The following is a 13,240-nucleotide window of genomic DNA, read 5'->3' as shown; positions in this document are numbered from 1 at the left end:
TATTTACCAAATGAACTGAAAACTTACATTCACACAAAAACTGGTATGGGATGTATTATAGCAGCTTTTTTATAATTGTCAAAACCTGGAAATAAATCCACATGTCCTTCAATGTATGAATGGATAAACTGTGGTCCAGTGAAACAACAGAATAGTACTTCACCCTAAAAAGAAACTATCGATATACAAATATTAAATGCATTTTCCTAAGTGCACAACGCCAGGTCCAAAAGGCTAAGTATAATATGATTTAGTTTATATGACAATCTGCAAACCCAAAACAAAAGGATGGAAAATTGATCCATGGTTGCCAAGAGGTGGCATATAGGGGAGAAGCTGACTGTAGGGGCCACAGAAGGGAACTTTTTAAGGTGATGGAACTGTTCTTTATGGTACTGTTGTGGACAAATACCTGATTCTGTGCATTTGTCAAAACCCATACTACTGTACATCACGAAGAGTGAACTTTACTGTGTGCAAGTTAAAAAAAAAAAAAAGTCAGACCAAAATGTTGGTGGAAGGGGCTGTGCCAGGACAAAATACAAGCTGCCGGGAGTGTTGGCAGCTGATGGCTTTCAGTGCCACTGCTCTCCAGGAATTCAAGACAGTTGTCTTGAACAACTTCACAGGCCCTCCTTGAACAACTCCTCATCCAGTGACTAGTCAATATGGGCATATAAAGGTCTGAGCACACTGCCTCAATGGGGCATCTTGTAAGGGCCAGCCTAGCCTTAAACTCTCCAGGGAATTGGTGGGAACCTTTTATTGCAGCTGCTTCATAGTTCATTGACTCTTCAGTCCTGCTTCCCTCACCCCTCACAGGGGTGGATTTTGAATACACTGCCCAGGGAGCCTCCTGTACACAAGCCTGTGTCAGAGTTTGTTTTCCAGGTTCCTGACCTATGACAGTTGGTACAAGAGTATGTAAGGGAATGGCTCTGCCATTGCACCCTGGCAACCTTGCACCTTTCCACCTTTCTGGCCATGCAAGACAAGGTCTGAACCCTAGTTAATCTGAGGCTTGGTGGAATGCCTTTGATCCTCCAGGATCAAGAAGGATTTGAGAGGCTTGTAAGGAGCTGCTACAAGGCCATCTCTCACTCACCATCTTCTCTTCTCTGGGAGGCTTTCATGAGTCAGTTTGTAATGGCTGCCTCTGTTCTGATAAGGTATAAAGCTTTCTGCCATGCTTCCATCAGAATACAACTTCAGAATATTAAACCACTTAGCTTCAGTATAGAATTGGCTCCTTAGCAACAGATTATCCCACAACTCACATCGCAGTCATCCAACGTGTTTTGTTTGGTGTCATCCTATTTGGAATGTGGAACAGGGATTGGGGTGCCTTTGGCTAATCTCTCTTTCAATGTCTGAGTACTAAACCGTCTGAATCAAGAAGTGGATTACTGTGTCTTTACCAGTAGAATCAGTCAGTTCTTGCCCTGTCTTATGTGTGCTGTCCACTTCCATCCAAAAGATGCAGAGAGACCAAGGATGGGCAATTCTGTGGGAGCCTAGTTTCCTGAGTCCTGGAAGAGGAACCACTGATGGAAACCTGAAGTCTGCAAGAAGAAAAAAGCATCTTTCCTAAGGAAATTTAATATATTGCCAGATCCCTAGAGGAACCGTGTTCAGATTTTGCTCACAGAAGTCTGTTGGATAACTGCCAGGGAGGGTGGGGTGCCCTGAAGCCTTAGCATGCTCCCTCTGTAGTCTCTGGGGAGCACCAGCCCAAGGGGTACTTCTCGCTGGTACTGGGGACACCACATTTAGAAGGATTCAGAGGCTCTGTGTGCCCCACAGACAGTAAGGGCTACCTGGGTAACCACTCTCTGTGGTCTTCCCCCAGTTCCTAGAACTGTCCTGCTTCAGGACCCGAAGGTGCACATTCAAGAATGCAGGAGGAGTGATCTCCTGCTGTGGGCACAGGTGTGCATGGGGAGGGATGCGCAGGGGCACAGTGACACTCTTTTTTTTTTATTATTACACTTTAAGTTCTAGGGTACATATGCACAATGTGCAGGTTTGTTACATATGTATACATGTGCCATGTTGGTGTGCTGCACCCATTAACTCGTCATTTACATTAGGTATATCTCCTAATGCTATCCCTCCCCCCTCCCCAACCCAACCACAGGCCCCGGTGTGTGATGTTCCCCTTCCTGTGTCCAAGTGTTCTCATTGTTCCGTTCCCACCTGTGAGTGAGAACATGCGGTGTTTGGTTTTTTGTCCTTGCGATAGTTTGCTGAGAATGATGGTTTCTAGCTTCATCCGTGTCCCTACAAAGGACATGAACTCATCCTTTTTTATGGCTGCCTAGTATTCCATGGTGTATATGTGCCACATTTTCTTAATCCAGTCTATCATTGATGGACATCTGGGTTGGTTCCAAGTCTTTGCTATTGTGAATAGTGCCGCAATAAACCTATGTGTGCATGTGTCTTTATAGCAGCATGATTTGTAATCCTTTGGGTATATACCCAGTAATGGGATGGCTGGGTCAAATGGTATTTCTAGTTCTAGATCCTTGAGGAAAGTTACACTCTTAAGTAGTCACCACATGTGAATTGTCAGAGCATTCAGAGCCAGCCTTGCCAGTGCCTGAGTAGTTGTCAGGTGGTCAGCAGGCACTGACACGCACTTCCAGCCCATTTGGGGGACATAAAAGTAAACTGATAATGTTTTCTTTTGTTCCTTTTTAAAGCTTCAGTTTGACAGTTTAAGGCCTAGAAATGTGAGTTTGAAGGGTTTGTACTTCCTCAAGAGTTTATAACATTCTTCTTGTCATTAAGGCCTCAAAACTTGACTGGAGGCAAGTTTGAATGATGAGTGCTTTGGAGAAAATGACAAAACTAGAGAAATACAAGGAAACAGATACATAAGTACCATAAATACACAAGTACAGCAAAACTGCCTTTGCGGAGCAGAGGTAAAGGTTCCCAGCATTGTATTGATAATTTGAGTTTTATAAACGTATTTGAATGTAGTAAGAGAAATGACCAGTTGTGAAGTGTAAATGGATTAGATAGCAATTCAATATTTATTGCTTTAAAGACTGACTTATGTAATAGCAAGAAAGAATAGTGAAAATTCAATTGCAGCAAAGCTCGTTGGCTTTCATGTTTTGGACCAAAATGGTTCCCTTTTATAAGTGGAACATAGTAACCTCATGGTAGGCAAAGTTCTCTGATGACCCCCCAGATTCCAGCTCCCCCATGCAGATATCCTGTATATTCCCATCCCCTAGAGGGTAGGCTGGACCAGCGAATATGATGGAATGTCACTCTTGTGTCTAGGTTACTAATCAGCTGACTTTGAGCTAATCAAAATAGAGATTATCTGGGTAGATCTGACCTTATTAGGTGAGCCCTTTTAAAGGTGGGTGGAGCATCAGAGAGAGGCTTTACTCCTAGCCTGGGAAGGAGAAGTAAACTGCCTTGGAGTGAGAGGGCCTGTGAGTGGGTGACCTGTAGGAGCTGAGAGTGGCTTTGGGCCATTAGCCAGCAAGAAATAGGAACCTCATTCCTACAATCACAAGCAACCAAATTCTGTTTGTCTCCATCCAGTGAAATGTAAATGCAGGGCTGGGCCTGGCTTTGTGGGGCTGGCAGCTTAGGGACATCATGAGGCCACTGGTGTTCAGAGGTGGGAAGTGGAGGGAGGGATATAGTGGCTGAGGAAAGCAGCAGTAACCCAGGGTGATTTTTCTCAGTCCAGGTGAAATGAAGATCGATCTGTAATCACTGTCTACATCTCTTTGCAACATGCAGTGGGTCTGTCCAGGGGAGAGGGGGCTGGAGAAGGAACCTTTGAGGCCAGTGAGGATGCTCTGCAGTCCTGATTTAGGCCCAGGGAAAGAAGAAGAGACCCCTGGAGACTCCCCAGCATGGCTAGACTGAGACTGAGACCTCAACACACTGGAAGTGGGAAAGATATTCAGATGCTTTTGCTGTCTGGTCGTTCCAGTGTCAAAGGCCATTCTCATTGGGATTGAGCTGCAGAATCAGGGCTTTATGACCTCCCCCAGGCTTCCCCTTGAAGGCAGGCACTGCTGACTCCCCAGGCTGACACTCTCTGCTTCAGCAGGGTCACTCCTTGCTGCAGCAGCCACAGATGGTTCAGGTCAAGAACAGCAGGACAGGTTGCTTGTTTGCTACATGGGGAACATAATTGGCACTGTCTGCTTAGCTCCTCATAGATGATATTTGGCTTTTCACAAAGTAAGCCACCACAAGTTGGGTGAGACTGCTGGTCTTGGGACAGAGATCATAGTTGGTTTTGGTCTCTTCCTGGGTGCTGCCCCTGTGCTGATCGTGTCTCCTTGTAATGTGCCATGGCAAAGATGTGAGTCACTTAACAATGAGGGACATCCCTTCAAATGGGATACCTGGACACTCTCTGCTTCAGCAGGGGCATTCTTTGCTGTGGCAGCCACATATGGTTCAGGTCAAGAACAGCAGGAGAGGTTGAAAGGCAAAGGCATGTTTGTGTACACTCTTGGCTTTTTTACCTTCTGGCTTGGGGCTGTGAGCTTGTAAATAAAATGTTCTCAGCCTGGTGGCTCTGTGTGTCAGCGCTGCCTTGTTGTCACTTTAAATAATTGAGTTTACTATCGGGTGTTTAACTCAGTGTGTTAGCTGAGCTCTCCCTCTGTCTTGAGGCACTGTAGACTGAAGAAACTGACAAGCTGAATGATCTCCCCTTTCCTGAGCTAGAGAGTACTTGAGCTGTTCTCTTTTCCCCTCTCCAGTTGCCTTAGAAATGGTGAGATGGGAAGCTGCAGTTGGAAGACCCTGGAGGATGCCTGACAAGGGGATGTCTGACACATGATTGGAGCTCTTTTTGAAACGTTTCTTGCCCTTCCTGGAGCAGAGGAGCCATTATTTATGCAGGTAAAATAAGATGAACTGTTACTTCTCTTGAATCACGTGAGTATGAGAAGAATGCCTCCCAAGAAATGAGAGGTTGATTTGACAGACTCAGTCTTGTCACATTTTGTGGAAGTTAAGCCTGTGAGTTAGAGGGCAAATCCCAGAGCCCAGTGCGTGGCAGATTGTGACCTTCCCATCGTGCCTGCACCTCCGGGGGATCTGCATGGATCACCTAGACAGGCACTGATAAGATATAACATGGTAATCCATCACTAAGTTTGCAGTTTTTTCTCTTTGGTTCTTTTAAAACTGATTTTACAGTCATAAAATTTGGTGAGGGAAAGACTGGATGGGAATTTCGGAGATGGGAAGAGAGGTGTAATCTGGTTCTGGGACATATAGTAAAATGTGCCATTTGGATTTTACAAAGACACAGAAACTGTCTTCAAACCTTGGCAGTTCATAAAATCCAATTGCATGTTGTTCACCACAATCTTTATTTCTCTGAGAATAAAAGATTCAGTTAAGGAGATCCTCTCTCTGGGGCAAAACCCAACTCTTCTCATGGCATTTGCCAGGGCCATAGCAAGGTCCCCATCTGCACCAAGAGTCTGAAGGTAAAGATAAGTTTCCCGGGAGCGGAGCAGAAGGAGCTGTGGAGGAGGCACAGAGATGGGAACTGGGTCAAGTAGGGAGCTCACAGGCTTATGTAGTTTTGGATCCAGGATGCTTCTGTCACCAGAGATGCAATTTAGCAGGCATCGGGGTGTTTGCAACCATTTGTTAGTGGTTAGTCACAGGTGTTAGTCACAGGATGGGCAGTTTGCAAATAACTGACTTGGGTGAAAGTCCCTGTGGATGTGAATTACAGAGAATTTCCATAGAGAAAAGGCCAGCCCCTGTATCGGGAATCGCATTTTGCAAAGTTGAACTCACTGATTCTGAGCACAGTTGCTGCCTACCTTTTGCCATCTGGAACACATGGCCCCATCCCTCTCAATCCTCTTAAGCAGTCACCACATGTGAATCATCAGTGAGATATTGCTTCGAATGAAAACATCAACACAAAAATCAGCCCCTTCCTTAAATGAAATGCAACGGGATTTATTTGCAGATCTTTCAGCTGACAGCCAAAATCACGGCCTTTGAATAATAGAGTTGGGGGACTGGGAATGGGGAACAACACATCATTTCAGAAGGTTCAGGAAGGCTGGGGGTGGAAGAGCATTGGACTTGGGAAGCAGGAGATGGAGGGAAGGATTACAGAACTAGGTCCTAGTTTCTTTGCTGCCAGTGACTTGCTGTGTGACCCAAGGGAGTCACTTCCACTCTCTGAGCTTTAGTTTCCTCATCTTTCAAACAGAGGTTTTAGTTATTGCCTCCTGGTTGCCTTCATTACAACTCAGAAAGATATTACTAAAACACATTGGAAGTAGTTAAATGTTGGTGACTTACAAGCAGTGTAGAAAGTATGCATTCTTTTTAATAAATGAAATAATATTGGTCAGGGTTTAACTGCTGTGTCTGAGTCACTGCACTGTCTAAATGTAGAGGCTCAGTCAGAGAAAGTGAGTACCAGACTGACAAAATTCAGATTTCAGTCATTGATCATAACATGTGCCAGCACCTGATAGGTTCTAGGTTCTCTGATACCTAGGGTTGCAGAGCTCCTGCCCCCACAGAGCTCACAGACACCTTGAAAAAGCAAACTTTAAATGCACAAGCCCACAGACTATCCAACAGCAATCAAGTAACCACAGAAATAGAGGGAAACCGAGAGATGAAGTAGTCACCCCCATGGGGAGGGTCCACAGGGCCTAGCTCCTTAATGATGACTAAGCTTATTTAGGGTTATATCCCTCTGAACCCAAGTAGGGACTACAGACATCTGCTACCACATCTGGCTAATTTATTTTCACTTTCATTTTTAAAATTTTTTGTAGAGATGGGGTCTCACCATGTTGCCAAGGCTGATCTCAAACTCCTGGGCTCAATCCAATCCTCTTGCCCTACCCTTCCAAAGTGCTGGGATTACAGGCATGAACCACTACACCTAGTCAACAATTCAAATTTCCATATAGGCACAAACAAAGGGCATGGATACATAGGGAGAGGAGCAATTAACACGGGAGGGAGAGAGGCGGAAATCAGTGAAGGTTTTATAAGGACATGGCATTTTATTGAAGTCTTGCAGGATTGGTGTTTCAGCAGATAGAGGAGGCGAGGGACAGGGAGGGCCATCTAACCAGGTCACAGGCATGAAAATGCATGGGATGTGGGGTAATGGAGAGGGAGATGAGGCTGGAAAGATGTTATGTTGAGATATGGGCTGGATAACACATGCGAAGGGCCCGGGGTACAAAATTTAAGGAAACACTCATTTTCAGGATTGAGCAAGTGTAGGGTTGGTGCAGAGGCTGTGGCTTTTAAGCAGAGGACTGATGAAAAAATTTCCCATATGGGGGACTTCTACTTATGGGAAGAGATACTTTTTCTTATTCTTCCTAAGTACAACTAAAATCCATGGACATTATATATAAAACAAACATAAGACTTGAATAGGTGGAGAGAAGAAGGAAGGCTAGCTAGGGACCTTGGGATCAAAGTAATAGCATGGTAGTGAGTTCCCTAAGTTTTGTTTTTTGTCTCGGATTCCTAAACTTGGAGCTGAAGAAGTGAGCAACTTGGAAACACCAGTGGGTTCAGACAAAAGAGCCCCACCAAGAAACTAGTTTTTCTGGCCAAAAGACCAGGAAATGGGCAACTCAACAAGACAGAAAATTTTAGACAATAGCTTCTGCATTCTAGGCAAACACCATAGAAAAAACTATGGCCCTATCCCAACTCCACCAGCGAAGACTGAGTAGAGAGCCTAGATGTCTACTGTTACCAAGCTGTAAAGAAGTGTCCCAAAGCACCCCTCCACCAGGGTGGTGTCAGAGGAGGCTGAATAAAGAGCAGAGACTCACCTCTGACCCCTGTGGTATCAGTGGAGACCCCTTGGGGAGTCTGGATTTCTTCTCTGACTCAGTAGATAATGGGGCAACTTTCCACTTAACTTCTGGGGTGGCATCAGAGGAGGCCTGGTGAAATTTCATGACTTTTATTATCTCACAGTGGTAATAAGGCCACCTCCACTGCAGTGTCAGTGGAGACTAAAACAGAAAGGAATTTTCCTGTTGTCCTCATTATAAGAACCTGGTGAGTTCCTGGAGATATGACTCATGAAAGTGTGCCCCCACCCAACAAAACAAAACAAAATTGGGCCCTCAGGAGTTTTTAAATATTCTGCTAGTCCCTATTCATCATCCAGGAAGACATCAGTTACCATGTAAGTGTTCTTACCAGTTGCTGGCTCTGGCAATGGCTTCTGCTCCTAAGCTGGGATTCTCTGTATTCACCTCTCTCTTTAGTTTTGGGGGTGGCTGTTTGCCCTGTGACTTCAATTTTCTGGTTGACTTAAGAGTTGTTGATTCAGCTTTTATTCAGCCACTTTATTCAGCTTTTTAGTTGTTGTGAGGATGGGAATGATGACTCCCAAGCCCTTCACATGTTTGTGCAGAAACCAGAAGTCCTGTGTTCACTTTTACCCATTTTTTTTTCTTTCTGTATTGCAGTTTGGATAATCTCAACTATCTTCAAGTTCACTGATTCTTCTGTCAATCCAAATCTGCTATGAAAGCCCTTCTAGTGAATTTTTCATTTCAGTTATTGTAGTTTCCAATGCCATAATTTCTATTTGGTTCTTTTGATAATTTTTATCTTTATTGGTATTTTTTTATGATGAGACATTATTCTCATATTTTCCTTTAGTTTTTTGGACATGGATTCCTTTGAACATATTTAAAAGACTTTAAAAGTATTTTCTAGTAGGGCCAATGTCTGGGCTTCTTCCAGAAACAGTTTTTATTTATTGCTCCCCCACTCCTTTATGGGCCATACTTTCTTATAGGCTTTTTTGAAAACTGGACATTTAAAATAATATAGCATCTCTGGGAATCAGACTCTTAACTAAAACTTTTCTCTGAGGGAACAAAGCCTGAAAAGGGGAGATTGAGTATTCCATGGCTTAAGAGAGTATTTAGGCATATCTACTTCCATTGGTGCTAAAATCTATCTGGAAGTGGAATGGAATTCAGAACTCCATGAAAGAGAGCTGGTGTCCAGAGCGTTGATGTCACACAGCCTGTGTCCTGATTGGCACAGAAGTTGGAACTAGATTGTGGATATCCATTCTGCTAGCTCTGCTGGAAGACTGCTTCTAAAAGCAAGCTCTTCAACTTTGGATGTTAATCATTAGAATTTTCTTTCTCAAATTAAAGGTTTGAGAAATTCGTGATAAGATGTCCTGTTCCCTAAAGTTTACTTTGATTATAATTTTTTTTTACTGTTGGCTTTCATCCAGCCATGAGGAGTTAGAAGGTGGTAAGTATGCTTTGGCAATCAGATTGTTTATTCTTCTCCCCTGACTCACTTTTTCCCAGTTTCAGAAAGTTAAACTAATTTATTATCTCAAATTGGATTTCTTGGGAGAATTTACGATTTAGGAGGAAAAATGTCAGTTGTCAGAGGAAGAATTGTAAAGTTCTTTTCCTAAAACATGCATCATTTACAAAATGGATTTGCATATTCTCAGTATTGTTGGGACAGTAACATTTGGAAACAGTCATTTCCACAGAAGAGCTTTGAGCCTGATATCCAGTGAGGGGTCATTTCTGACTCTGAAAATGAGTATAGCTCAGGAGGCCCAGGTGCTGGGGAGTGACGCCATCAGCTCCACTGCAGGCCTGCTTGTTATTTCCAGCCGCACATCACACCTGTGAAAGGGAAAGATTCTTCCCACTGTTTGTCCTTCTGATAGCCTTCTCTCTGGACTTTGCATTTCCATTCCTTTTCATTGACAAACTGACTTTTTAAATTTTCTTTTTTTCCATCTCTGGGCCAGCTTGGGATCCTAGGCCGCCCTGGGAAGACATTTGTGTTTTACACACATAAGGATCTGTGTTTGGGGTTTCTTCTTCCTCCCCTGACATTGGCATTGCTCAGTGGTTGTGTGGGGAGGGAGACCACATGGGCTCAGTGCTTGCTTGCGCTTATCTGCCTAGGTACATCGAAGTCTTTTGACCTCCATACAGTGATTATGCTTGTCATCGCTGGTGGTATCCTGGCGGCCTTGCTCCTGCTGATAGTTATCGTGCTCTGTCTTTACTTCAAAATACACAATGCGCTAAAGTTCAAAATAAACAACGTACTAAAGTGAGTCACATGGGGAAAAGGGGATAGCACTTCCTCAGTGGGATACCTGGGCTTCCTGTTGGAGCAAGGTCATTCGTTGCTGCTGTGGCCATACCCTGGGTGAAGTCAAGAAGAACAGGCAGCTTTGTAAAAGCAAAAAGACAGCTGAGTGTAGAATCTTATTTTTTTTTCTTCCTGGCTGGGGTTGGTAGAATGTTCTCAGCTTTGGCCTGTGAGTGTCAGCGCTGCTTGGCTGTCACTGGACCTCACTAAGTTTACCATCAGGTGTTTAATTCAGCACGTTGGCCAAGACTCCCTCTGTCCTGGGCACTGTAGGCTGCAGATTCTGTGGGGGAGGCTGCGTGAACGAGCTCTGCCTTGTGCTCATGTGGAGGACGGGCTGGATTGATCTCTTCTTGCCTGAGTTGGGAGCTCTCAGGGTATTCCTCCATTTGTTTCTGGAGGCCTTGGGGAAAATGACTGGGGCTCTAGATCTCAGGGACAGCTGAACCGTGTGAAAAACCTGGGGGACAGTGGACAAGGGAGGGTAGGTCAGATAAGATTGCATTTTGGGGAGAAGACCCTTTAAGTACCAGAGAGATTATTTGTCAGATGCAATTGTGTCCCCATTCTAAGGAGTTCACAATGGCACATCCCGGAGCCCGGGACACAGCCAAATGCAGCACCTTCCCATCATTCCTGCATCTCGGGGGCCTGCAGTGACCAGTTGGGTGACCTTGCTTGCGAATTCACTCACCCTTACTTTTGTAACCTCAGTTTACATTTATAGCAATCATAGAAGAGGAAAGGATTCGAGAGGAACTTGCGACGGGGGAGAGAGCTTTAATGTAGGGCTGGTGTTCATGTTTGACTGGCTTCAGCACTAAACTCCCCAGATACCCCCCAACAGTTCTCACAAAAGGGCTGAGAAGAAAAATTCTAAGCCTGTGCTTTGTGTGTGTCTTTTCTCAAGAGCTGCAAAGGAACCTGAGGCTGTGGCTGTAAAAAATCACAACCCAGACAAGGTGTGGTGGGCCAAGAACAGCCAGGCCAAAACCATTGCCACGGAGTCTTGTCCTGCCCTGCGGTGCTGTGAAGGATATAGAATGTGTGCCAGTTTTGATTCCCTGCCACCTTGCTGTTGCAACGTAAATGAGGGCCTCTGAGTTAGGAAAGGTGGGCACAAAAATCTTCATGAGCAATACTTCTTAGTAGATTGTTTTGTTATTCAAATCAAGTTCTAGTGTTTTTATGTGAGATTATATAATTTACAGTGCTGTTTTATATACTTTTGAATAAATGTACACTATTAAAAATAATCCTCTTTGCTGCCAATATTTTTTGATTGTTGATTATAAACATCCTTTGTTTAAATATATTTATTACTCACTTTGGAATGTGGGGGGGGGGATTAGCTTGTAGCATTGCAATAGAAGAAAGAGAATTGGAATAAAAGTGTCCAGCACATCTCCCACCCGAGAAGGAAAATGCACACTGTTCTTAGGACACTTCCAATTTCAGCCTAGCTGATCTTGTCCAGCTGGAGTCGCTCGTTTAGCTCTCGTGAGGGCTTGGATGGTTGACATCCACCGCAGAAAATGGTGTCATGTCCTGATACCTGTCCTGTTGTCCTGTCCATTTATCCAAGACAGTGAGAGGAGCCAGGCAGGACCTCCCTGTGTTAAAGTTGTCTGACCTGTGTAAGATAGGCCTGAGCTCAGTGACCTCAAAAGGACCTTTTGAAAACCAGTTTCTTCCTACTGCAATCCCCAGATCTCCAGAGCATGTGGCTCCTGCATGGATTACGGTAACAGTGATGTCTGTTGATCTAGCCATCAACATCTTCAACTGTAACACGAACCACCAGCCAAAGGCCAAAGCCCAGACTCCCTGACCACAACAGCAGGTGGCAGGAAGCACTCCTCCCCACTTTACTCCCAGCTGCCTTCTGTTCCAGCTCCTGCCCCTGAGCCTCCTGGAACCCCTTTCTAAGCATGATTCCCTATCTGTAACTGCCATGTCCACTCCTCTCATGAACTAAACCCTTGCTTGTGACCATCACATGTATACTGAATGTAAAGAATTATTAGCTAGTAACAGGTGGTAATCTACTAAAAGGGGGTAAAAAGGAAAACAGAAGTCGCAAATAAAGGAAACAGCTGTGACAGCTAGGCACAGAAACGGGCCAGATGTGGGTGGAGGAGCTGCCTGTAGACGCCGAGCACCTCCTGGAGGCTGAGCCTCCAGCCCCAGCATGCTTGGGAAGAGGCCAAGTCAGGGCAGCCTCCAGCTGGAGGTCACCTGTCCCCCTTAAGTTTCCGGGCACTGTCTCTGTCCCCTGCCTTTGATTTTCTCTTGTCACCAGCCAGCTCTGACAGATGGAGCACATACAAATCCCCTCTTACCCCACCCAGTGGGTGGCCCAGTGCCTGGATCCAGGACGCCTGTGCCAGGGCCTCCCCATGTGGGTGACTATACCTGGTGCAGGTATTGCAGGGGCCGTGAGGGAGGTGGGACAAAGGTCTTCAGGACACCCCCATTAGCAGGAGGACAGAGCACCGCACATGGGCTTTAGAGCCCTATGGAGCCGGTTCCCATCCCAATTCGGCCTTCACCAGGGGAAGTCCCTTGACTCATCTGAGCCTCTGTGTCCTTGATGTGAAGTGCGGACTTGCACAGGTGACAGAGAAGAAGCAATGAGATGATGCAGGGTGACCCCACAGCACCCCGTGGTCCCCAGGAAGTTGCCAGAGGCCTGAAGGGGGCTTCTCTCCTGACTGGATCTGGAAGCCTGAGTCCTTTGCCAGGGCCACCTAACAGAGTGTGGCCATGAAACTCTCGCACTCAGTGGAGATGGATTAGGGACGTTGGAGATCCCAGCCATGGGTGACAAAGAGGGGTTCAGAGGGAAAGCCCAGGGTGGGAGTGGGTATCCATGGACACAGCTGCAAGCGCTTAGTAACCAGAAGGGTCCCCCATCTCAAACACCTGTGCCCTGCTAACTCACCCCAGGACACCCAGTCCTGCCTCATCCACAGCCAGCCCGGGCAGATAGGAATGGAGCAGAGCAAGGCAGGGGCCTTGGGGCATGTCCAAGCTCCTCCTGAGCATCCCAGGTGCTGCCTTTCCCCTG

At 45.6% G+C, this 13,240-nt stretch overlaps 1 protein-coding gene across 1 annotated transcript; it reads left to right on the top strand.

Moving 5' to 3' along the window:
• Window positions 1-10,012: 10,012 nt before the first annotated feature.
• FAM24B (family with sequence similarity 24 member B) lies at window positions 10,013-11,426 on the top strand. The gene is made up of 2 exons (XM_034931641.4): window positions 10,013-10,128; window positions 11,081-11,426. The coding sequence occupies exons 1-2, from the start codon at window positions 10,013-10,015 to the stop codon at window positions 11,271-11,273; spliced, it is 309 nt and encodes a 102-aa protein (XP_034787532.3). The 3' UTR covers window positions 11,274-11,426.
• Window positions 11,427-13,240: the final 1,814 nt, after the last annotated feature.

This window comes from Pan paniscus, chromosome 8, assembly GCF_029289425.2.
Source record: "Pan paniscus chromosome 8, NHGRI_mPanPan1-v2.0_pri, whole genome shotgun sequence".
Taxonomy (NCBI): Eukaryota; Metazoa; Chordata; class Mammalia; order Primates; family Hominidae; genus Pan; species Pan paniscus.
This window is presented reverse-complemented; position numbering and strand designations above follow the sequence as displayed.

What these genes read in the sequence shown, in the direction of transcription:
- FAM24B (XM_034931641.4), top strand. Translation starts at nt 10,013, where the DNA reads ATGCTTGTCATCGCTGGTGGTATCCTGGCGGCCTTGCTCCTGCTGATA. An exon ending in AAAATAAACAACGTACTAAA is followed by an intron (nt 10,129 to 11,080) that starts GTGAGTCACATG and finishes TCTTTTCTCAAG; the next exon opens with AGCTGCAAAGGAACCTGAGG.